Raw genomic sequence first — 25,829 nt, forward strand, 5'->3', positions numbered from 1 at the left:
TCAAAATTACAACGATGTAACGATAAAAAGATCGATCGTTCAATCGATCGGGTCAGGTTAATTAATATTTTGTTCTTCGCGAAGGAAAATAATCATTTAAATTCTAAAACAAATTTTGTTATAGATTTTGTCTTAAGCCTTCAAGTCCCAAAAGTGACCAACATCAAACTTGCCTTCGCGATATCAATTCTTCTTGAAAAAAAATATTATTAAAAAAATATATTAATTAAATAATCAGTAACGAAAATTTGCATTAATTAAGTTTTTTGACATAATCTCCAAGCTAATACCATAAGAAAATGTTCGCAGATCAATAGGAAGAATTTGTACGTGGATACTGTGGCTTAAATGGTTAAGAATGATTACAGCTGTTTGAAGTAAAATGGCAGTTAAAGTGCGTTGTTGACTCGGTCATCGTGACACAACAAGTATCTTGTGAGGAATATGTAAATAAACATAACCCTTGCCTAACTGTTGTAGGATCTCTTCGTTCGCCTTGACATTGAAAAACAATTGAAACGTGATAACAAAAGACAACCCCAGAAAAAATGTTTTGGAAACGTTAATCATTTGTCAACGCCATGTTAGCATAAGTCAATCGATAGAGTTTTATGCGTGCACCATGTAGACATTAAAATATTTAAGTCGCCAGAATTTGATAGCAGACTTAAAATTAACTTTGCTATAAAAATAATGACCTTGTGGGGTTTACGGGCTTGCATTTGCTTCCCAGAGAACAAACAAAGTGTAAAACGATAGTTTATTAGCGAAATATGCAATGGTCTAGCTTCATTATAACTATTTTGCATCCTAATAAAAATTATTATATCTTAGACACTACGATTGTGCTTTGCTAAAGAATGCATCAAAAAGTTAACTACGCATTCGTCTGACCCCGGAGTTGGATCATTTCCATATAAATAACGATTGAGTTTTGCTGCGCTAAGGACTTACAAAGATTTTCTCTCCTTAGTAAAGTTAACAGAGGGAACGCCGTAAGCATCGACTGAACGAAAAAGAAGCGCTTGGGCGAATATAAATTGCGAATTATACTCATGTATATTCATTCTTCCAAACCTAATTGGACTTGGACTTAAAATCAAAAGACTAGCGTATTTATACATAACTTGGATACCTAGAAACGCAGGTTTCACTAACCTTTTCCGTTGAATACTACTTATCCTTTAAGGCTTTGTCTTGTTACTAACAAGTGTGCTTTGCTTGGTTAGGACGAGATAAAAGCAACATAATATCATCGACCAAGGAAACAAATATTGTAGTTTTGCCAAGGCGTGACGTTGACCTTTATACCTGAGACAGCGAGGTAACCTCTGCGCAGAGGCGGAAACCAAAAGACATACATACGAGGTTTCGTTGTTTACCTCTGTTGAGGTGTCAAATACTTTATTGTTGAATGGGTTATTTCTTATCACAGCTGGTTAAATGAACGTTAGCTCTATTTGTTTCAGCGACTGTCAAGGAATGTCACTGTTTCAAAACTGTGACGAAATAATAAAACGTTACCGTGTGACTTGATTGTTTGTGACGAAGAAGAAAAAAAAAGAGGAGGGGGGCGGGAAAGGGGGAGGGGGAGGGAGGGGGGAGGGAGGGGAGAGCTTTACGGCCGAGCAACAAAAGGCATACGAAGATAGAGCAGGGCAATTTATTATTATTATTTGTGACCCTCCACGAGAAAACAGGGAATAAGGTGAACGCACGCGCACGACACAGAAGCAACACGTTCGCACGGTCCTAACACGACACGCTAATCGTGCGATTATGCTGGAAATCAATTGAATTGATTTCCAGCAACGTGCTTGTGGCCTTTGTTTGCATTTGCTAACACGGTAGAGCTTTGTTTTATAACACGGTAGATTGACACGGTTATTTTCAACACGGTAGATTTCTTAACACGCTAAGCATCTTAACACGGTAGATTTCTTAACACGCTAGACTTCTTAACACGGTAGTTCTTGTTTTAGTTCTTGTGAGCTGTAGTCCGTTAAGCAAAGAGCTAAAAAATTCACGATCGAAAAACGGCCTCTAGTTTTTCGCTCGCGATTTTTTCCTCGCTCGATAGACTTAAGCTGCGTTCACATTTAACCCGAAACATGTTTAGAATAAACATGTTTCAACGAAACATGTGTCATTGCATTGTTCACATTAGGTGTCAGTTTCAAACACGTTTCATGCCTGGTGTGTAATTTATGCGGTTTCACGGCTCTTGCAAAAATCTTTACACTTTATTTAACCGTAAAAAAGCTCGAAATTGCAATAAAGTTTCCAGAAAGTCTTTGTCTTTCGGCTTATTTTCAAACCCTTCGATGCAGCAGGGCTTTCAAGCGTTTAGCAAGAAGACAGTATTGTCAGAATGTGCGCTATCAGTCGGTAACAGAAGATTTTTATTTTGTGAAGTTTGTTTTTGCATTGCAATGCTGCAATGCTGCGCGCTTGTAGCCGCCGTCGTGAACTTTTTTGGCGATATTCTGCCAAATATTCTGCTTTCTATCCATCACCGACAATTCATATTGTATCGCTTTATTAGCCTATATTTTAAATAAACATTTGGTCACTAGAAAGTCGAAATTTGAAGCTTTTGGGCACTCGCATCCTCACCGCATGTCCGCCATTTTTTACTTGTTTAGTCTGATCATGATTGAAACTACCTAGTTTTAATCATGATGAGACTAATCATGTTTCAAACATGATTCGCGCAATGCACTGCCTGATGTGAACACTTTTCACAACGAAACATGTTTCATTGGTGATGAGACTAATCATGTTTCGGCCTAATGTGAACGCAGCTTAAGTCAAAGATGAACTGCTCGAGGTCAACAAAGTTTTGACTCGCAACGGCGCTGCGAACGCTAATACGTTTTCGCGGCAATATGTAATGAAATTATACTTGGCAAGGCGTCATTGTGCGACCTAGAGATCCCGGGGTCGAAAGAATTGTTTCGTGTTGTAAGTTTCATGCCTGGAACAGCGAGAGCGAATGAGTGATTGTTCAAGCTCAAACGAATGACTTCTAAAATTCGAAAATTCTGGATTGGATATTCAAAACAAGAATTTAAATTCCTGGAAACTAAAGAAGGTCGCGTCTCAGTCATGCTACTCCGTAGACGAATAAACCTTCCGTGGTCTTGCCTAGCAAAGTGAATAAACGAAAAATTTCTGGTGTAAAATATCAGAATATCCGAGCTTTCTTTTATGGAATTGGAAACAACTAAGCTTCCCTGATAAGAACGACCAATAGTAATGAAATTGCTCGATCATTTCCCTCCCCGGGGAAGTTAGGGTTAACATTTTGCACGCATTAACACGGTGACCGTGTCACGATGACCGTGTTATGATGACCGTGTCACCGAACTACGATGACCGTGTCTTACCACGCTCCTTTGTTTTAAACGTGCGAGGGAAAACAATAGCTTTGCTACTAATGAGGAAAGTGACTTACACGGTGCTACCGTGTTGAGACACGCATCTTTTGTTTAAACGTGCGAACGTGCCGTGCGCGTGCGTTCTCCTTATTTCCTGTTTTCCCGTGGAGGGTCACATTTGTTTAATTAGTGCTTGTAAAAGCAATATATTGTTATTGGATGTTTATAGTTAGGTCATTCTATTGAAATAGAATTGACAGTGTATTTTTGTTCAGACTTTGCCTATTGGTTGTTCATCTTAAGGGAACTTTATTTTTGAAATTGAAAAAAAGAGTAGACACGGTTTTCGTTTAGGAGCAGAAAGACCTTTAATGTTCGCCATAATTCCATACAATATCAGCTCTTGAAATATTAATATTTGAACCGTTCACTTCACGTTTCGTAAGGGTAGAAAAATAATACGGAGAAAGCAAAACGCGAAATGTAACTGTAGATGTACCACATCGCCTTCAAGGAACAAGTTAATAAATGTTTCTTGCTATTTATAGAGAAATTTAAAGATACATGCTTTATAGAACGATCTATTGCTGCTGGTCCTATCACGGCTGCCGTGAGTGAAGAGGTTTGCGGGGTATTAATCCCGGCAGTCTACCAAACTTATGTGCAAACAAAGCAAGATACACGTTCCAAACGGTGCAGGCAATTAGCTCTTAAAACAGTTGGCAACAGGCCACAGTTCTAACACAATAGGGATATTGTTTATAATGGACAACATGAAAACAAAGACTTCAGAGATGTAGCGGCGTGCTGTGAAAATTCGGTTCCTTGTTTTTTTTAAAACGCCTTTTTGTTTTGGTCTTCAAAAATTTTTTTTTTGAAATATTAGACTAAAACATCACTCCATAAAAGTAAATTTAGGCCTTAATTAATTGGTAAAAATAACTTCCTGTTGTAAACAACAGCAATACATAAATGATCTAACATGACATGCAGCGACAGCTAATTAAGACCTAGCAGACTGCGCTTAACTTATATTTAGTTAAGATGATGGACACAGAGTAGAAGGAGGATTCTTCGTTATTTTAAGATGAACTAAGAAGTAAGTATCGTAAATTTCTCCATGTGTAAATTATCCCCCTTTCAATGTAAACTATATTGAGTGTGTCTTATTCTTGTGTTAAGCTACGTTATAGAAAGATTTCCAAGCTGCCCCCACGTATTTTATTCTATATGACAAGTTTGCTTTTCGCCAACTCCCAAATTTTTTCAGTGATAACATTATTTTAAAAGATAATACAAACTACATAAACATGATAAAATTGCAACAAACGTGTTGTCGGCCTTTTTTTTAGTTAATTAATCAGTTATGCAAATGCCCCTCAAGTTCTTCAACATAGGTTCTTGGCAATCATGAATAAATAAACATATTTTTTTTCTGAATTTGTTTCTTATATGTATAATATTGATACTATAAAGTGTATATCTACTATACATTTTTTAAAATGTCGGAGAGTTAATGATACCGTGCGTTTCAGTTAAAAAGTGGAAGATCACAGTAAATGATTCAGTTATCGAGTGGCTTTCTGTGAGAAATAACTTCCGTGTGACTGTTGTTTTGTGAGATTTAAACACCTAAGCGATTACGTTTTCGCTACTAGTTTTTGACTACAGAGAGTTTGTGCTTGTACTTCTAAAACATTACGCAGTAAAGGTAAATTTTAGGCTAAAATTAAAAAAAAAATCATATTCTCTTGGTTAAGACAATTTCCTGTTAATAATGTGGTAAACAATAGCACGACATGTATCTATGCATAAAGGATCTTACTTGACGTGCAGAGACAGCTATTTAGCAGGTGTTAAAATTCACCATGCATAACTAATTTCAGTCAAGACGAGGGTTGGAGAGTAGAATAAGGGTCCTTCATATTTTAATATGATATAAACAAGTAAGTATTGCAAGTTTCTTAATATATATTTGTCGTGTCTTTTAATCATTTTTTCTTTGTCGTCACATAATTGTATTTCCCCCGTTTCACGTTGCATATTTACAGCAGTGTATTTTATCCCCCCCCCCTCCCCCCCCCTCCGCGAGCACACAAGGGGTAAAGGCTGGTCGATTCAGCCAAGAAATTTTAAATTGTTATTTCACTATTTTGATGCTGCTTGGATGTTGTCCTTGTTCTCGCAGCGGTGCCCGAGATGTGGGCTTGCTGTGTATAGGCTGACCCGTTCGACGAGTCAAACGTATGAATTGACCGAAGAATTTAAGGAGGGAATAACAACTGAAAACCGTGCTGTTCTTAGTCGTTTAAAATTGTTGGGTAGTCGACTACGCCACGATACTACCTTTTCAGTGTAGACTATACTCACTTTGCCTTATTCTAATGTTCAACTATGTTAAAGAAAGATTTTCAAGCTGTCCTCGCGTCTTTAATTCCGTATGACAAGATTGCTTTTCATCAACTCGCACATTCGTTCAGTGATGACATTATTTTAAAACAGGATTCCAACTATACAAAAATAATATAATTGCAACAATCTTTTTGAAGATTCGTAGCTAATTAATAAATTATGCAAAGACACACAACATGGGTAAGTGATGATAATGAATAATACGGAAATATATACTGTTAAGGATGTGAAACCGGCAAACCCATTTATTCCGTCATTTGTTTCTACTATTTACAACATTGATGATATAAGTATCTGTCTAGCATAATTATTTAAAATGTGGGGAAGTGCTTGATATCTCGGGGCAATATCGCGATGAAGGATTCAAAGATTTAGTGGCTTGCTGTGAAAAATCACTTCCGTGTGTTTTCTTTCCCAATGAGATTAAAACACCTGAGCGATTCTGTTTTCCATACTAGACTTTGACAAAATAGGGTTTGTGTCTGTACTTCCAAAACATTGTGCGGTGAAGGTAAATTTTAGGCTAAAATAGAAATAATATATTTCCTGTTAAATTAAATGGTTAACATCAGCATGTGATGTATCCAAACATAAAAGATCTTACTTGACGTGCAGAGACAGCTAATTAAGATTTAGCAGGTGTTGAAATTCACTAATATTCTGTCAAGGCGAGGGTTACAGAGTAGGATGACGGTCCTTCATATTTAAAGATGGTCTAAAAAGTAAGTTTTGTAGGTTTCTGTATATTTCTAACAAAGCGCGCTTGCTGGCCCTATATAATTCCTATTAAGCGATCATGGTATAAATCTGTATCTACGCACGGCCGTTTGTATATAAGATGACGTGTGCAGTTGCATTTAACTAAGTCGAGTTTTTAAGGCTACGAGTTCCCGCCGTTTACTCCGAGATGGCTATAACCACTCGTATCCAATAAGAGCAAATTTGTTTTATTTAAAAATTATTCTTTAATTAAAAATCGACTGGACATTTCATTCTGATGCCGAAATGAGGTGATAGTGCGGGAAGGGCGGGAAAGTTTGTGGTGCTTGGGTTGAATGAAACAAGCAAGGACAGCGAGTGAGAGATTTTTCTTCGGAACATTTCCCTATAGAATCACCTCCACAGTCATCTATACATCCTAGAAAATTGTGACAACAGTAAAAGTTTACCGGAAGATCTGAAGGAATAGCTTTTCTGGAAATTCTACGTCTAGTGCAAGTCGAATGAAGCAAGAGTTTAAAATGCACCTGTTTACGGCTCCACGGCTGTCATCAAGACTACTTTAAATATTATACTGAAACTGAAACGAAGGTGAATTTTAGGCTAAAGTGGAAAAAAAGCGTATTCTCTTGGTAAAAACCATTTCCTGTTAAATAAACTGGTAAATATCAGCTCGTGATGTATCTACACATAAAAGATCTAACTTGACGTGCAGTGACAGGTAATTGAGACTTAGCAGGTATTTGAATTCAAAGCACTTCACTAATATTCAGTTACACTATATATATATATTGAGTTCACATACAGCAATGTTTCCATGAGGCCACGACTCAGTGTTATAATTTAATTTATTTTTGTTTTCGTTTAGGTTTAAGGTTCACAATGTGGAAAAGCTTTACGAACGCTGCGTTGATAATTATTGCTTTATTCGTAGCCAAGGTATTTGCATCAAACAGAGAATTTACTTGCGGTAAGTAACTGAGGAACATAGTTGTGTTATAAATATTGTATCCCGACTTGTATTTTACATAGGCTATTTATAAGTCTTTTTTGTATATATCGTAGACAATTTTGCTCGTGAAGAATGAGTGGAGTTTTTTCTAACAATTACATCACTTTCGGTGTAAAATGTATTTAGGCTTTCTGTCTTCGTTATTTTTTTAATGCTTGAAACTTGCACAACACGTAATGCTCTTTTCCCATTTTGTGATCTCATGCAGGTCTTATGAATGGAAATCCGACAGAATATGATGCGATAAACTTCTTTGTCAATCACACTTCTGGTGCAAACAATGTTTCAGTAGTCTTTAAAGAATTAGAAACAACAAAAAGGCTTGATCTTTTAAATCAAGGTAAGAGCTTTTAAAAAGATCGATAATCGCTTGTCATCAGTTTATCACAAGGAGTTTCATATCTTTTTTTCCGTTAAATACTTTAATTTTAGGTAATGAACGTTTATTCGTTTGTCTCACGATAGAATCGCTTTGAGATGTTGATCGCGACGTTTCGACTGCAATACTGTCAGTCTTCATCAGGCGAGGAGGTTGATTGTTTACGCGTCGCTATTTATGCACGTTGACAATTTCCCTTAACAAAGCTATTTTTACCATCGATCACCAATGCAATTTTTTTCCATTGAAACTTGTTCAGTATATCAAGTGAATCATGTGCATAGTCTTTGTATCCCGCCGACATCTGCATAACTTTTTCACATTGGTCAACAATCACGCGTAAACAATCAACCTCATCGCCTGATGAAGACTAGCAGTAATGCAGTCGAAACGTCGCGATCAACATCTCAAAGCGATTCTATCGTGAGACAAACGAATAAACGTTCATTACCTATCTAACACCACGATGAACAATATTCACATCTTTAATGACATAATTTAATTTTGTAACTACTTTTGACTTGCAAATCATCATAATTTCAGCTTTGTTGCTTCTTAAACAAAACGTCGTTGCACTTATCGAGGGAAGGCTTACAAAGATGTCCGCATGTACACTCTCTGAAGTGACAGGCATTCCTCTTATCCGTCTCCATGGCGACAGAAGACCCTTTGACCAATGTGAAAAAGTGATTCAGATGTCGGCGGGATACAAAGACTATGCACATGCTTCACTTGATATACTGAACAAGTTTAAATGGAAAAAAATTGCTTTGGTGATCGATGGTAAAAAGAGCTTTGTTAAGGGAAATGGTCAAAACTATTGTACTCAGACAGGACCCACCACTCTGCAAAAAGACAGGTGATCTCTTCATGTACCCCCCTTCCCCACCTTAAAAGACGATGTCTTGTTTGTATAGCCCCCATTCTATCAGGAGTAAAAACTAAGAGAAATATTCAAACCTCCTTGTGCCATTTCTTCAGCAAGGAAAGCTTCATGCACACCTAATATGAGTCTTAACTCAAATTTTAAGGCCAATAAATTTTGTCCATTTGGCTTACCAGACAGATGGTATCTTGCATAGCCCCCCTACCCCTACACAAGGCGAGTCCTCGTCGAGTACACGTGTTATGATCACTTCCCTAAGTAAACGATCTCGTTAAACCTTGTTGTTGTTATTGTTTTTGATGTTGTTGCTCTTCTTCTTCTTCTTCTTCTTCCTTAACGTTTCCCAAAAATTTTCACTGCGTGTTTTACAGCCTTTGAGTGCGGTAGAGTTTACCAAATTTCGATGATTGCTTTCATTTTACCTAAACGCTCAACTAACTGTTTTGTGACTTGTAATTTATATCTTTGCCCGTTTTTAACTGATTTTAAGTTTTGTAGCATGTTCCGATCTTTTCTTTAGGAACGTTCCTCTAATATAATTTGTTCCTCATATTTGTGTTCCTGTTAACCTTAAGAGGACCAGCTTTTTATAAAGTTAGGAACAAAACGTTCACCCTAAGATAAAACAGGAACATTTCGTTCCGAGTTCCCAAACTGTTGATGGAACATATTGTTCCCAAATTGATAATTTAGGACTGCTTTGTTCCGAGTTCCTATCTGTAAATGGGACGCGTTGTTCCCAAATTGATAATTTAGGACCGTTTTGTTCCGAGTTCCTATCTGTAAATGGGACGCGTTGTTCCCAAATTGATAATTTAGGACCGTTTTGTTCCGAGTTCTTAACTGTGAATGGAACGATTTGTTCCCAAATTGATAATTTAGGACCGTTTTGTTCCGAGTTCCTGTTTGTAAATGGAACGTATTGTTCCTAAACTGCTCATTTAGGAACAAATTCAGGACTCTTTGGTTCCGAATTCCTTGCGCTTACTTGACCATTTTGTTCCTAAATTATATTGTCCATTGAAATGAAGAAAAACAATGGGGCGCGCATAGACCTGCTTGGGCAAGCTGAGCACAATCTTGGGTGTCATGAATTTTGCACAATAGTAATGAGGGCAGGCAAGAAGAGGCACGCCTTGCCAAGTTTAAACACGAATGAAGTTCCTTAAGGTGTAATCGGTGCGTCGTATTTTTTTGGAAAAGAAATTCAGTTCTAGGAGATTGTGTTGACCATTTTACCTTGATGATAAAATGAGCAAGAAGTGTAAAATCAATTGGTCAAATATCGATGGAGCATCGCCCAAACCAAAACGGCTTCACCTGGAAAAGAATGAAACCGACCGATTGTATCATTGCCCAATACAAGTGTGTGACCATGATGGCTTTCAAAGCCAGAGAGGGTGCAGAAAACATGTGAATACCAAGCACAGTTGGTTCTTTTACTTTGACGAGAAACCTGATCTGGGAATACTCGCTGCATACGAAAGAGAAGGCGCCAGTGATGTTAAATCGAGTGAAATCACAGTACAAACTGCCAGAGTTTTGCCTTCATTTTCAGTTTCCAGCAAAATTGGCGAATCGTTTGTGAAGTGGTTGACGGGAAGTGGTGGGGGTTGCAAGAAAGATCGTGTAGCCCAGCAGATAGTCAAGAGGTGTTTCAAATTTCTCAAATTTTGCTGCGAAGATGAAGAGGAATTGAGTTTTGAAGTGCTGGATTTTAGCCTGTGTTCGCATAGTTTGTTGTTCAAGTTTATCGACTACTTGCAAGATGAATGCAAACTCGGACACGGTGGCCGATTGGGCTACATTGATGCGATTTCCGAATTAATCGACTTCAGAAAGATAAATGGCGCATCAGACACAGTTCTTCGAAATTTGTCCTCAACGGAGCTGTACCTCAAACGAGCGCGCAAAACCGTGGCAAAGATGATGAGATTGCAGTGGACACAAGATCTAGACATTGAGACTTTGGATGCTAGAGGGCACTGGGCAACCATGGAAGAACTGTTAGAAGTGGTGACATTTCATTTGCCTCGTTACGAAAACACGGTAAAGACTTGCAAAACTATTCCGGGTCAAGTGAATCCTTTGGACCTAACATTTGCCACGAAATTTGTCGCCGTGTATTTATTCATAAAGGTGAAGGGATCTCGCCCTATGACTTATCAGTACTTGACGGTGGACATGGTTAAAACAGCTAAGGCGAACGGAGGATTCATTGACCAGAAAAAGTTCAAAACGGCCAGCAAGTATGGATTTGACTCATTAATTTTGACTGATGCAAGCATGCGGGTGCTGGAAAGCTACATCAATTTCGTAAGGCCATTACTCAAACCCCAGTGCGACTTCGTACTTGTCACTAGAAACGGAGGCCAGCATAGCAAATTGGGCGACGTCATGAGTAAATTGGTGTTCGATGCAATCGGGAAGTATATTCATCCAACGCGCTATCGTCAAATTGTCGAAACGCAAAGCCTCAATCTACTCACAAGCACGGAGCAACAAAATTTGTCAGAAGACCAAAAACACAGTTCTGCCGTTGCAAAAGTTCACTATCAAAAGCAGAGATCGCGCGAAGTTGCTGTGAAAGCTCACGAGTGTCTGCAAAAGCTACAAGGAACGAAAGGCTCAGATTTGGATAAGGAAGTGCACACGAGGTTTAGCGCTACAACTTCAACAATTTCAGAATCTCTCGGAACAACAGAATCAATGAGCGCCTCTCCTGAAAGGGACTCCCCTCCCAAAAAACAATTGCAAATTCAACGAAATCATCGCCGGGTGTTGAAATTCACGGAAGAAGAGGACAATTTTCTCAAGAAAGGTTTAAAAAGATACGGGTTTGGACAGTGGACGGCAATTTTGAGAGATCCCGATTTCAAATTTCAAGACGGAAGAACGGCGGACTCTCTAAAGAAAAGGGCCGGAATGAAAATGTCGCTGGTTTGAAAAAGATACTGGAAAAGTGTGGACACTGACTTTCAATGCAAAGAATGGGTGTAAGCAGAGTTTGTTGTACACAAAAGAGACAAAACTAAATTGCTTTATTGTAAATTCATCTTCCTGTCTCGAGATGACAGCATAACTCGACCAAAAAAGTTATTATTTAATTATGGAATTAGGTAATACACTCTTTGAATATCACTCTTTCTATTCGATTGCCTGAGTTTACAGTGCTTGCAAAAATTACAAACTTTTGTTTATAATCAATTGATATCGGGTGCAGGATTCACATTATTACTGCACGTGTGAATGAACACCAACGCTAATTTCTCTTGCTTTCTTTTTGAATGTAGAATTCTTTAGGAACATTAATACTCACACTATTACATTTGCAAATTTAAACACAGCAATAGAAAAAAAACACTAGCCGCAGATCAGTGTCCGAACAAGAAAACGTTCAATCTACGCTTGCGACTGGAAAATAGCAGTTATTTTCTTTTGCTTCTTTGATTTTGCCTGACTCTGGGCACGCGGTCTCTTTGATGACTTTGCTGGTTTGCACGCCATCACTGGAGACAATGGACAGGGACTTTCAAAGTCGCTGCGCGGGATGTAGGTGGGGGTCTTTGGCCGAAAAAAAGAAGCAAATTTCCGCCAATTTTGACAAGGCTAAATCGCATTCGTCGCGTTTCTCGCATATCCAGTTCCATGCTCTTTCTATTTCGGCGTCGCTAACCCGCCACACGCACTTAAAAGCAACAACCGAACACAGCTTTTCGACCCTCGCAACTATCTCGCACTCCGCCTTATCTCGTATTGCCTTACTGTTTAACTGAGAGCAAGGCTTGCTCATCTTGCCACATGAACATGAGCATGAACTGAGCCGTTTGAAGTTCTGTCTACCATTAAATACTGTTCCGTCACAAGCATGAACCAATTGTCATTCTCAAACCAGCCGGAGGGAATAGCAGAGCGAATCACAGGTGAAAGATTGAGAACTCCATTTGATCACCGCCAATAGCTTTGCAATATTCTTTTTCTCTAAATTCTTTCGTTGAGCTCAAAAACAAATAATGGCTTTCACCTAAACACACCACAATACAAATCTCCAAAACAAGTTAATGCTTTAATACATTTGATGAAGAAAAGATTACATAAGCGTTATGTAACCTATCAATAACTTTGATATCTCTGACAAATTAGTTCCTCTTGAAAATAATAACGGAAAAAAGGTGCTAACTTAAACAAATGTATTCATGCGTATGTGATGCGATGAATAATAATAAGTTGATGAAGTGAATGTTACTCTGTTGTTGGCGTGTATACTGGGTATGGCGTATACTACGGATATGGCCAGAGTTGATTAACAAATTCACTCAAACCCGCTATATACGCTTAAACCGGTATATACGCCAACAACAGAGAAAGATCATTGCAACAACTCATTAGCATGCAGTAGGCACATTTCACTCTGTACACGGCGTGTTTACCGGGTTTAGCGTATTAAGCGTATATGAGATGAATTAATTAACATCAACAATAACAACTACTATTTTTTTACTACTACTACTACTACTACTACTACTACTACTACTACTACTACTACTACTACTACTACTACTACTAGTAATAATAATAATAATAATAATAATAATAATAATAATATAAATATAATTAATTAATTAATTTATTTATTTATTACTATTATTATTATTATTATTATTATTATTATCATTACTAATAGTAGTAGTAGTAGTAGTAGTAGTAGTAGTAGTAGTTATTGTTGATGTTAATTAATTCATCTCATATACGCTTAATACGCTAAACCCGGTAAACACGCCGTGTACAGAGTGAAATGTGCCTACTGCATGCTAATGAGTTGTTGCAATGATCTTTCTCTGTTGTTGGCGTATATACCAGTTTAAGCGTATATAGCGGGTTTGAGTGAATTTGTTTATTAACTCTTGCCATATCCGTAGTATACGCCATACCCAGTATACACCCCAACAACAGAGTAACTTTCACTTCATCAACTTACCTTTCATTTTTACTGTAAGTATCTTATGATACTTACAGATCAAAACGTGATAGGGAACAGAAATTTTGGGAAACGATCTTCTACTTCTTCTTCTTCTTCTTCTTCTTCTTCTTCTTCTTCTTCTTCTTCTTCTTCTTCTTCTTCTTCTTCTTCTTCTTTTTCTTCTTCTTTTTCTTCTTCTTCCCTTTGAAGTCCCAGACGTTTCTACCTGAATACAGCCTCGCATCATAAACGTTTTTACAATATCATTTCATTGTTTTAGAGAGTCGTTGGCCTGAAGCTGAATATTTCCGCTCTAAATCCCAGAGTTCAAAGGTATATTTGAATATAATTCAGCTTTCCAAGCAGGAGGAAGATAAAGATCCAGAAGCACCGATATTGAGAACAATGGAGAAAGTCGAAAACTTTGAAGCCGAGGTTATTCTGCTTTACGCCAACACAGAAAATACCAAGCGTATGCTACAGAAGGTAGTTTATATTTTTAACTGTATTGTGTTTTATTTATTATAATGAAGTGTTATTTCTGCTTATACTGAGCGTTGTTTGTGCAACATTTTGTGTAGTTGTACAACAAGCGATTCTTGCGAGAGCAAAACGTCAAGTAAGAAACTGATTATGTGTACAAATTATTGCAGAAATCTTGTAAACACAGATATAGATGGATACTTCAAGGACAGGTTTGGCAATCATTGTATGCACGTTTAAACATTTAAGTTTTGTTCAGACATTTTAAAATCCAGCGTAATTTGAACTTTTTGCCCTTTAGATGCCATTAAACTTGAGCAGCGACAGGAACAATATTGTTTTAGCATTGGAAAGTGCCCGCGCTGAATTTGAACGCTTATAACTTTTTCAATTTTCAACAAAGCGCTGCAATACTTTGCAAGTTTTCTAAAATTTATCTGGTAGGATAGGTTGTTGTGTCGGGAACGTGACGTTACCATTGCAACGTCATTTTGACAGACATGTTTTCCCACATTTGTAATTTTTGTGTTTAATGAAAATTAACTTTAATACAATGAGTCTCGCTTTTTTTATGCACAATCTTATTGATTTTAAGTACTTTTCAGTAATTTTGGGCAGTTTTCTGACGTTTTCGAAAAACTTTGAAATCCAGAATGGCGGATCCCAGATGACGGCTTTTTTAATATCATGATCGAGTTGTCGCGTGATGCGACGTCATCATCCCACGTGACGTATATAAAAATAGATTTTCGGACACTCCATATATCCTCTTAGTGATTGCTTAACTATTCTGGAAGTTAGATGGGGGGGGGGGGGGGGGTCCCCCATTTTTAAAAAAATCCAAAAAAACGGTCTGAATAGGGTTAATTATGGCTGACGCATTTGTGTAGCTATTTTATGTTTGTTTTTGTCGACAACCAGTTGGCGATTAAGTGGGCAGCTTAATCGAATCAACACGATTGTTCGAAATTTTCGAATAATGATTAATGTCTGCACTTTTCGAATTCAGAACTCACTCCTTTTTTCACGACATTTTAAAATTTTAAGAAACCGTGGCCGAGAACGTGCTCGCGCCTAAGTTTGAACTTTGTCTTGTTATTTTACGGATTTTTATCACTACATTGTAATTTTCCGTGCTAAGAATTTTGGGCCATGATTTACGCTTTTACCGAGCTTTGAGGCTACCTTATTGTAATCTAATTTTTGTAACTGGCGAATTACTTGGTTTGATTCATTAAATAGTTCGTTGTTTTAGAGTTTGTGTCTTCGACTCACTTGTGTACAAAAATTTCCCCACAACATTAAAGGCAACATAAGATGCTTCAACTTGCCATTATAATTACGCTGTGTTCATTTATTTGATGTCTATTTTATCATCTTTTCTTATCGTTAGATTGGTACGTGGAATTCGTCTAAAGGTGCCGTGCTGTTTGAGAATATCTCACAAAACGTACAAAACCCATCTACCAAGACAGGTCTACAGGGAAGGAAACTCAGGGCTGTCGTTGTAGAGGTTTGTGTCAAATTGTACGAAAATTGATGATCCAAATTCTGTTCTAAGTCTATTTAGCAAATCCGCCTTTTAAAGAAACATATTTCCGATACCTTAAATGTATGAGTTGAAATAAAACCCTCGCGCTCTGCGCGCGCCTATTTGTCGCGTTATTGGCGCGCGATCACGAGCGTGTCCATTCACAGGTATCCAATTTGAACAATTTAAAATTGGATACCTGTAATTGGACACCTAAGCAATTTGCGCGTTTCTTGCTGTTTTCGTACTGTTTGTAAAACTGATCGTACATACCTTTATATACCTGAGCTTTTTTCATACAAAAAAGTTTCTCAAAGACTTCCTTACCTCGAAATTTGTTTTAGATACGATTAATTAGTAATTGGACCTTGTGTCGTACAATTCATAGAGTAATCTTGCTCGTAATTTCAAATCTGCCTCGCGCTGCGAGCTCGGTCGATTCTGAAATTACTTGCCCGATTACTCCATGAATTGTACTCCACTCACTCCAATTACTATTACCATTAAATATTCGTTTTCAAGCATTTTGTTATTTTTACGTCACCAAAAACAGGGTGCACCTTTTGTTATGAAGATAAAGGGGGTAGATGCATATGAAGGATACTGTATTGATCTGCTGAATGAACTTGCAAGAAAACTCAAATTTACCTATGAGATCTACCCCTCCCCGGACGGGATGTACGGCGCTGAAACGGAAGATGGAACATGGAATGGGATGATTGGAGAGTTATTAAGCAAGGTTTGCAAGTATTATCATCTTTGATTATTTGTATCTCAAATCATTAACAACTAGGTATTTCATTCCAAAAATCCCATGCATTTATATCACAATGCAATAGTCAAACACCTGGACGTCTGTTTCAAGGTAAACTTGTTGCTTTCTCATCGCTCTCTCATACCGGGTAAAGCGAATGGAGTTCCTTTCCATTGACATGATATTAGGCCAATTGTCGGCTACAAATATTCCCATTTCTGCTCTTTTGCTTAATACTCTTGTACATTAACTGGTTAATGAATTTTTGACAACACAAGCCACTGGTTGAGTAGACAAAAAATAGCTTCGTTACTTTTATCCTTTTTGTTGATAGCGTGCTGATATCGCCGTTGCGGATCTCACCATAACTGAGCGCCGCGAGAAACTGGTGGACTTCACCGTGCCTTACATGCACTACACTGAAGATTTATTAATGAAGAAAGCATCCTCCAGTCGATCAATCGATTTACTACAGTTTATGAATCCCTTTGACAACTACGTTTGGATCGCTACCCTAGCCAGCCTGGTGGTCATCTCTGTTGCTGTGTTTGTATTGAATTACTTCAGTCCTTATGGCTACAAAGATGACAACGGCAAAGGAACATCGGAGGAGTTTGGCTTTTTCAATAGTGCTTGGTTTGCTTTGGCTTCCATGCTGCAACAAGGAGCTGATAACTCACCAAGGAACTTATCAGGTATGGGTATATCGTCCGTTATAACCGTCAGATAGATCAAAAGAATACATTAAACTAACGTTATTTCTTCGTCCTTATGCATAATTAATCAAGCATAGTGCGGCCATGTCGGGACAGAAACGGGACTTTACCGGTACAATAGTACATAGGTTTTTGACCAATCACAGCGCGTGAAGTATCCGAGTTATTTTATAAAGTAGAGTAGAGTAAATAATAAAGATGAATTTTTCAACAATGACAGGAGCATGGGACGAAGAAAAATTCTGAGTCCCCGACGGGAATCGAACCCATGGCCTCCCAGATACCGGTTGGGCGCTCTAACCAACTGAGCTACGAGAGACTCGTGGTGAGCTGGGCCATTTACTAGGTTGATATGTGACACGCGTCCTGCATACTGCTAGGATCAACAATGTCGAAATCATCAAGTGTGTTGTAAATAATAAAGATGGTAAATTTTAAGCTCGGTGATAAATAATTTGTCCCAGGCTCGTGTCATTGTTGAAAAATTCATCTTCATTATTTATCACCGAGCTTAAAATTTACCATCATTATTATTTACAACACACCTGATGATTTCGACATTGCTGATCCTAGCAGTATGCAGGACGCGTGTCACATATCAACCTAGTAAATGGCCCAGCTCACCACGAGTCTCTCGTAGCTCAGTTGGTTAGAGCGCCCAACCGGTATCTGGGAGGCCATGGGTTCGATTCCCGTCGGGGACTCAGAATTTTTCGTTGTCTCAAGCTCGTGTCATTGTTGAAAAATTCATCTTCATTAGAGTAGAGTAGTCGACACATCGAAATCGACGCTGCGAGTATCCCTTGCAATTGTGCTTAATCCCTTTTCCAACATTATATTAGCACTAATGGCAAATATGCTGGGGTCAGAAATCTGTGTTCGACAAATACATCATAATATTCACCAATTACAGAATGATTCGCAAATTTGGACCGTGAATAACTCATTGGTTAAATGTAGACAAGTTTAAGAATTCTGTAAAACGCAAGCTTTTTGTGCAACTAAAGCTCATTTACTAAGATCAATTCTTAAACTTAAACATATGTTAGACCTTCTAGGCAAGTAAAACAATTTATTAATAAGCAAATTAAATTACACATGCTGAGGTGCCTCGGGTTTCATAGTTATGAAAAGGATAATAACTACAAATTTAATTTACATTAGGTCGCATTCTCACCGGAAGCTACTGGTTCTGCGTTCTTATCTTGGTATCAACATATACTGCTAATCTGGCCGCATTTTTAACAGTAAAAAACGCCGAGCAGCCGATCCGTAACCTTGAAGACATCGTGGATTCGTCTTACCAAGTAGCAGTAGTTGAATCGTCAAGTACGTACGAGTTCTTTAAGACAAGTCAGTATGAAACATATAAAAAGATTTGGCACAGGATTCAAGCGGGGAACACTATGGTTGAAAGCACGTCTCAAGGTGTTCAATGGGTACGAGAAAAAGACAAGTTTCTATTCATTTATGAAAGGCCGACTCTCAGATATGTTGCCAACCAACAACCTTGCGATCTCACAACAGGTAAATACTAGGAAACGTTTTATGAGATAAAATAAGGGGACAGTGAGGGAAACTGGAGGCGTTGGCCGCTTTGTGTAAATTTCGTTTAATCCTGTATTCAGACCGGACTTTTTTTGATCTTTTCAGACCGGGGGCAGTCTGAAAAATATTTGTCTTTGAGCTCTATATGATATTTTTTTTTTTCGCTCTCTTGTTCATAACGTGATTTTCTGTTGATTTATCTCCCACGCGCAAGACTGTTGACTGTTTTTCGCGTTGTTTTTGTCGCTTATTCTCTGCCAAAATCCGATATTTCCTTTAGTGAGCCATTGGATTCGAAAGAAATTGTAGAATCTACCTCCAATTCTAAATGATTCATCAGGAATATCATTCCACAAGTCGCTTTAATAGATTAAACGTATCTCCACGCGGTCAGTCATTTATGTTGGAATTATGCCGTGTGCGGATATCCATGGAAACTGGCACTTCCGTTTTGCATACGTCTTGATATAACTTAAGGGGAATTGATATATGACAAGTCCTAGAAGTGTCCCTCTCTGTCCCCTTATCTTCTTTTTGTAACATAAAGGAAAAGTACAACCCGAAATTCTTATTCTGTCTGCAAATTTCTTTAATTAATTCAGTCACAGGTCTGACTACAGCCAAAGGGGGAGCACTCGCGCTTCAGGCAAACGACCCGCACGCCGTTGATTTCACTTTGGCCATTCTTCGTCTTCACGAGAATGGCTTTCTGGACAGCTTGAGGCGGAAATGGTGGGAAATTAAAGACGAGTGCCCTAACGAAAAAGAAACAGGTAAGTTAGAAATACTACATCATTGCGTTGTTTTATTAAAGGCACTTGTAAGCGTTATTTGTAGTCAGTGAGTTTATCAAGGACGAATACCAACCGTTGAACTCGAAACAGGCGTCAGGAGACCGTGTTACGTCAAATAAGTATTCAGAAATGTCTCGACCCGTCTCGTAAATATTATGACACACCGCTAAATAGTTTTCCACTGGTAACAGTTTTAATTGTAAAACTGATGGAGGTATCCTTTTTTTAAAATGAAGGCTTTACTGACTGACTGACTGACTGACCGACCGACCGACCGACCGACCGACCGACCGACCGACTGACTGACTGACTGACTGACTAACCGACTGACTGACTGACTAACCGACTGACTGACTGACTGACTGACCGACCGACTGACTGACTGACTGACTGACCGACTGACTGACTGACTGACTGACTGACTGACTGACTCTCTGACTGCCAAAATGACTGACTGACTGACTGACAGACCGACCGACCGACAGACTTATTTTTTTTACTTACTTAGTTGCTTTTTTCGATTAGGTGGTTACTCGAACACGAGGAATTCTAACCGGGTTACAACTATTTAAAGACTTTAAGAATCTTTGTTGACTACGTTAACAGTATGGGATTTCTCGCCGGAGATTACAGGCTTCTTTTTACAAGGATGGATGAGGGGAGGGGCTGACACCTCATAAAATTAACGTCAAAATTTGTAGCCCTTATCGAAATTTTACTCAAACCATAGCAGTACCTGGGTAAAATGTGGGTCTTAAAAAGGATTTCGAATTTTGATAAGGTAACCAATTGGTCTGTCTTCTATCAGTTCATTTTTTCTTTATTTCTGCGTTTTGCAACGGCGTATGCTATAAAGTTCAATGCGACACGTTTTGTAGAGGAAGTGCAGCAAACGACAAAACATGTCAATATTGGAACGGCACATGACCGCTATTTGAGAGAGAGAAAGTCCGTGCCGAGTGGTTCAGAACGAGATGACATGTCACTGCTTCCAGATTATCCTCCGATTATCCTTCTTTAAAACGATTTCTGCGAAGAACAACATTATCGGGCACTTGCCCGAATCTGGTAGTCTCACTTCTTGAGGCAACTGAATGGCTTATATAGAAACCTAAAAGCGATTTTTACATGTCTAGAAAGCCGCTTTTTTATTCCCTTGCCCTCCACAATCTAATATTTCACCACCTCCACCAATATTTCACGGTTTACTCCATCCATCACCGCAATCATTTCATTGTCTCATGCCATCAGCACGACCAGCACCACCACAAAATAAATGCGCTGGTGGTGGAGAGGAGCAAAGAAGGTGCTGGTGCAAAACAATGCAATTTTTGTGATGGAAAAGAGAATTGAAGTGGAAGAGGGGGTTTAAAATTGAGATAAAAAAGGGATGAGGAAAAAAGACCAGTAGGGGGCAAAAAATTAATATAGTCAGTCAAGTAAATAATTCGCTTTGAGGTAACTAAGCAGGTACACCTTTTGCATTTTGTTTAGTTATTAGGCGAAGTTAAGTGTTTTCATTATTGAAATTCACTCAAGGACTCGAGTATAGCACCATTTTTCGATATTTGCAATAAATAATTTGTGAAGATGAAATGAAAAATAATTCATACTAACGTTAGAGCGACGTTTATTCTCTAGACCTGTTGACGACTTACGTAATCACCTGGCGTTATCAATTTATCATAAACGAGTATTATTTTTGCTGACCCTACACTACCCTTCTTTAACTTTCTTTTCTATGCAGTGTTGTCTCAAAAGCGTATCGACCTGATGAGCATGCTGGGAGTATATGTTGTCCTGGGTGTTGGGATAGTTGTTGCATTCCTGACGCTGATTGCAGAAATCTTGTGGAAGCGAAAAGAAAGGCAAAAGTTATTCAACAAAACTGAAAGGTTTGTGACTAGAAAAAAAATTATTAACAGACTATCAAAAGGTATACCACCCGTAATCAATAACAACCTCTCTTAAGTGATTCTTTTTTTTTGCCGTTGTTTCTCACCAGTTCCGTTTTAATGTGTTCTTTTTTCCTAGCGTAGGTAAGTGCATTGTAGTTTAGAAGCAATCGTCTTCCAAGTCTGCCCTCTTCGAATTGATTGCAAGATTGTATGTAAAACTGATAAACGTTGATACGTTACCATCTCCTAGCAGAATTAGGATTAATAATTGCAGATAGGCTTCTCAATCATTTTACTATGTAACCTCTTGCAATGCATGCTGGGACCATATACAATCTCCACCTTGAAATTAATATGTTTGTCGAGTTAGAAAATCCTCTAAACGTTCTCGCTAATGCTAGGCAATTACAGCGGGTCTAAACCCCTAAAATGCCTAATGCAGAGAGGAGGACCACGCCAAATAAAAGAAGTTTTAACTTTGGGAGCTATGGATACCGTGGTTCAGATACGACAACTTCAACTCCCCGGAAGTTTCCAAAAAGCGAAAGGACCACGCAGAAAGTTGGAAGTGAAGGGACGCAGCGCTTCAGGGCCTCAGGGCCCAAGGATAGGCCTTGATACGAAACAGTACATCGTTCTTCACAATCGGCGAATGTACCGAAGATATTCAAGGTACTCTACTCCGCAACGAAATAAAGCGACAGATGTTTCTCTATCGGTGATGCCTTTACTAAAAATGTACATAGGATAGCACAAGATTGTGAGTACAGTGCTCTAAACGACGGACTCAGCCGTTATCGAATTGATTTTGTTCTCGAAGACACGCTGTCAGACCTCTTCAAGCTAAAGCAGACTTGACAATTGAACAGGCCTTTCAAAGGAGTGTTTTGTCAGAAATCTTTCAATGGAATTCGGTTTCTTCTTTTTCCGCCGTCTATTGTATTTGTATACGCGGAATTCCTTTGCTAGTCCCTCAATCGTACCGAAAAGCAAGAAAGAAGCTATTTAAATCCATTTTGAAACTATTTTCATTTATTTGAAGGCTGTTTCCGTAAAACCGGTCTGGTCGTTTTGGCTTGAAAAATAGATTTCGCTCATTTCGTGTGTGTTTCTGAAGACTTTCAAGTGCTTCACGTTGTTTCGAACGAGCGCTCGTAACGACCCTTGTCTGGGCTTACCACATTTTTGAGCTCGAATCAGGCCATAAGCAAAACAATAACGACATCCCTATCACACACCTTGATGAAACAAGCAAAAACGGTTCAGATTCAAACTTTGTTTTTGAAAAGGTGGGGCGATCTATTACAAGCGCTCGTTCGGGTGAACCGAAAATCTTTACAAACTCACAAGAAATGAGCGAAATCTATTTTTTCAAGCCACATCGACCATACCTGTTTACGCGCACAGCCTCTTAACAGCGTGATACTCGTTTCTTTTCCGTATCATTCATGCCAATACATGTCCGAAGTACCATTCCAGATTAAGACCATTACGTCGTCAGATATTTCGCAACGGCTGTGGGCAATGGTGCAATAATACAGTCCGTACACCCATGGTGAGTGAGTGATTTGACCGTGTCTACAGTCATCGGTAAGGATGGCGCGGTGGTCCAATGATTTGCACGCTGGCCTTCTTATCGAGCGGTCAGGGTTTGACCCGTCGCCGGGACACTGTGTTGTGTTTTCGGGCAAGAAACTTTACTCTCATTGCACCTTTCTCCACCCAGGTTTACAAATGGGTACTGGCGAATTTACTGCTGCGAGCAACTCCACGACGCACTAGCATCCCGTCCAGGTGGGAGTAAAATACTCCTTTAGGCGGTTAATGCTACAGAAACCGAGATAAGCTCCGGTCGTGATGAGCTGCTTGGCTCGACGGGCGCTTACAGTCATCAGTATATCGACAAGGACTGACCTAGACTGCGTACAGCGTTTCTTTTGTGCGATTGTGGTGCTTAGAAATCGCGTAATGCTTTTGTAAGCGAAAAACAGTAAAACTGTTAATTTTTATGAGCTAAAAATGCAGTTGAATTTAAACAACGCCGTTTAAGGTTCTCAGAACGTTTTGTTTCCCATTCGCAAGAACGCTTGGGTTGTTTTAACTGTAAAGGGATTATCAGAATAGCTAGAACAAGCTCGCTCACACATTGTTTTTTTTTTGTCCGTAGGCAAAATAATTTCTCTCCGCAAAATGATCCTGAAGTTGGCTTCCCAAGCAGCTGAATGGTTTAAACGATGAGAACAAACCACACTATTATATATAACCGTTTTAATACTAAGATTAATGTAATTTTGTCAAGTTCTAAGTTCAATGTTCAGTAAAATGTTTAGCTTCTGTGCTTAAAATCTAGCAAGGAAAAAGAGCGAAAAGAATAGAAGTATTGATGTTGGCTCAGGGTTGTCAGTCTTTTATATTATTGATGTTTGGTCGTACGCGATAGCATAGGCGACGATTCTTTTTGGCTTAGATGAAGGCATTTTTGAGTTACAGTAATCGTATTAGTTAAAGTATATTCGAAAACAAAGAAAGTTTCCTTCTCTTCCAATAAGGGTTACTTTATGATCAGTGAACCGACTAATGCTTTTCATTTTATCATTATACACGTCGATTGCTATCACTAATTTAATTAGTATGAGATTTAACATCAAGTGACGATAACTTGCAAATGAAAGGAAAAACAAATCCCGAGTAAGACTTTGTAGTTTTCATATCAACGGTCTAATAATCGTTTATTAAACAAAGTCAGAAACAAGAGCCTTGATAACTCAATTCTTAGATTTTCACAAGAAAATATAAAGATGCATATAAGATTAAAACCATCGCTTAAACTTTTTCCCCATTTACAGCTCTTTCGATAATCGATAGTTAAAAAGAATAATAAAGTATTATTGTTTGTCTCTCGATGTTAGTCACTTGTGATGTGAATTACGACGTTTCTTCTGCATATGCAAGTCTCCATCAGGCGATGAGTTGGATCGGGTACGGGTAACCTTATAAATCACGATTCTCCCCCTGTGTTTGGTTGGTTTTCAACAGCCGTGTTTTCTGCATTTCTATCTTCGCTGTTCCAGTGGGTTGTTCCCATGCACAGTAGCTCGCTGTCGTACAGTTCTCCCGTTTTTTTTTGTTTCGTGATCGCGGGCTCATCGCTGCTGATGGCGTTAGGGTTAAGGTTAAGTCTTATGTGAATTGCCTCGTTGTCCCTGAGTGTGTACCAATGAGGATCACGATATATTAAGTTTAACCAATTCAAAAGCTGGTGGTGTTCGGTTTTATGGACGTACTCTAAAACGGCGGAGATCTGGAATCGGGTGACTCGAATGTCTTGGTAGTACTCCTAGATGTTGTTTTAGCCTTCCAATCTCGCAAATAAATATTTCTCGGAATTCACAGGGAAACCAGGAAACGATGCTGTCTTGCTTAATCAAGTCTTCACCCTTTTTGCCGTACTAAATGTGCTCTTGGTATACTTTTCTCCTTGAGTGCCATGAATACAATGGAAGATGCAACAAAAATATCTGTGCAAACGAGTCCATGCAAGTTATTGGGAGGTTGCCCCCGGGATGTGGGGGACGCTTCAGTCCCCCCCCCCCCACACACACACACACACACATTAGGGAGATTAAAAGAATAACCGTTACGAGTGGTGCTACCACGGCTGCTGTGACTGAAGAGCTCTAGGGACTGTCTGCCACACTTAAGTGTAAACAAATACAGGTTTCGAATGGTGCATGTGATTAGCTCTAAACACAATTGACAACAGGTCACAGTTCTCAAAACAAAAGGAATACCGTTTATAATAAACAATATGAAAACAAAGGATTCAGAGATGTAGTGGCGTGCTGTGAAATATCGCTTCCGTGTGTGTATTTTTATTTTGAATGACATTAGAACGCCTTTGTGATTTGGTTTTCGAAATTTGGTTTTCGAAATATGACTTATGTAGTAGACTTTGTCTACAGTGAGTTTGTTTTCATACTTCTACAACATTACTCCATAAAAGTAAACATTAGCCTTAAATAGTAAAAAATAACTTTCTGTTGAATAAATTAGTAAAAATCAACACGTGATGCACCAATACATGAATGATCTAACTTGACAGGCAGCGACAGTTAATTAAGACTAAGCAGATGTTAAAATCCACTGCGCTTAACTTATATTTAGCAAAGACGAGACACACAGAGTAGAATGAGGATCTTCACATTTTAAGACGAACTAAGAACTTAGTATTGTAATTTTCTGGTTTTATATCGCCCTTTTAGTGTAAAGTATACTTAGTGTGTCTTATTCTTGTGCCAAGGAACGATTTTCGAGAAGTCCCCACGTATTTTATTTCCTATGACAAGTTTTCTCTTC

The 25,829-nt window shown here is 38.6% G+C and overlaps 3 protein-coding genes across 3 annotated transcripts in view; 2 read left to right on the forward strand and 1 right to left on the reverse strand.

Annotated features, from left to right (window-relative positions):
• The window catches only part of LOC144664975 (uncharacterized), a 72,094-nt gene extending 70,668 nt beyond the window's left edge, over nt 1-1,426 (reverse strand). The window contains exon 1 of the mRNA XM_078526166.1: nt 1,159-1,426. The gene's annotated coding sequence lies outside the window, so the exon portion shown is untranslated. The remainder of the gene's footprint in view (nt 1-1,158) is intronic.
• Nucleotides 1,427-4,363: 2,937 nt separating this feature from the next.
• On the forward strand, nt 4,364-24,376 carry LOC144666809 (glutamate receptor 3-like). Its single transcript, XM_078528214.1, has 13 exons — nt 4,364-6,514; nt 7,381-7,482; nt 7,733-7,864; nt 8,447-8,686; nt 14,030-14,235; nt 14,403-14,444; nt 15,626-15,745; nt 16,317-16,502; nt 16,852-17,212; nt 18,398-18,760; nt 19,384-19,554; nt 21,323-21,470; nt 23,641-24,376. Exons 2-13 carry the CDS (start codon nt 7,395-7,397, stop codon nt 23,693-23,695), a joined length of 2,112 nt encoding a protein of 703 aa, XP_078384340.1. The 5' UTR covers nt 4,364-6,514; nt 7,381-7,394; the 3' UTR covers nt 23,696-24,376.
• On the forward strand, nt 9,693-11,871 carry LOC144666818 (uncharacterized). Its single transcript, XM_078528223.1, has one exon. It carries the CDS (start codon nt 10,041-10,043, stop codon nt 11,733-11,735), a length of 1,695 nt encoding a protein of 564 aa, XP_078384349.1. The 5' UTR covers nt 9,693-10,040; the 3' UTR covers nt 11,736-11,871.
• Nucleotides 24,377-25,829: the final 1,453 nt, after the last annotated feature.

Source organism: Oculina patagonica, chromosome 9, assembly GCF_052425735.1.
Source record: "Oculina patagonica isolate OP01 chromosome 9, crgOcupat, whole genome shotgun sequence".
NCBI classification, from domain to species: Eukaryota; Metazoa; Cnidaria; class Anthozoa; order Scleractinia; family Oculinidae; genus Oculina; species Oculina patagonica.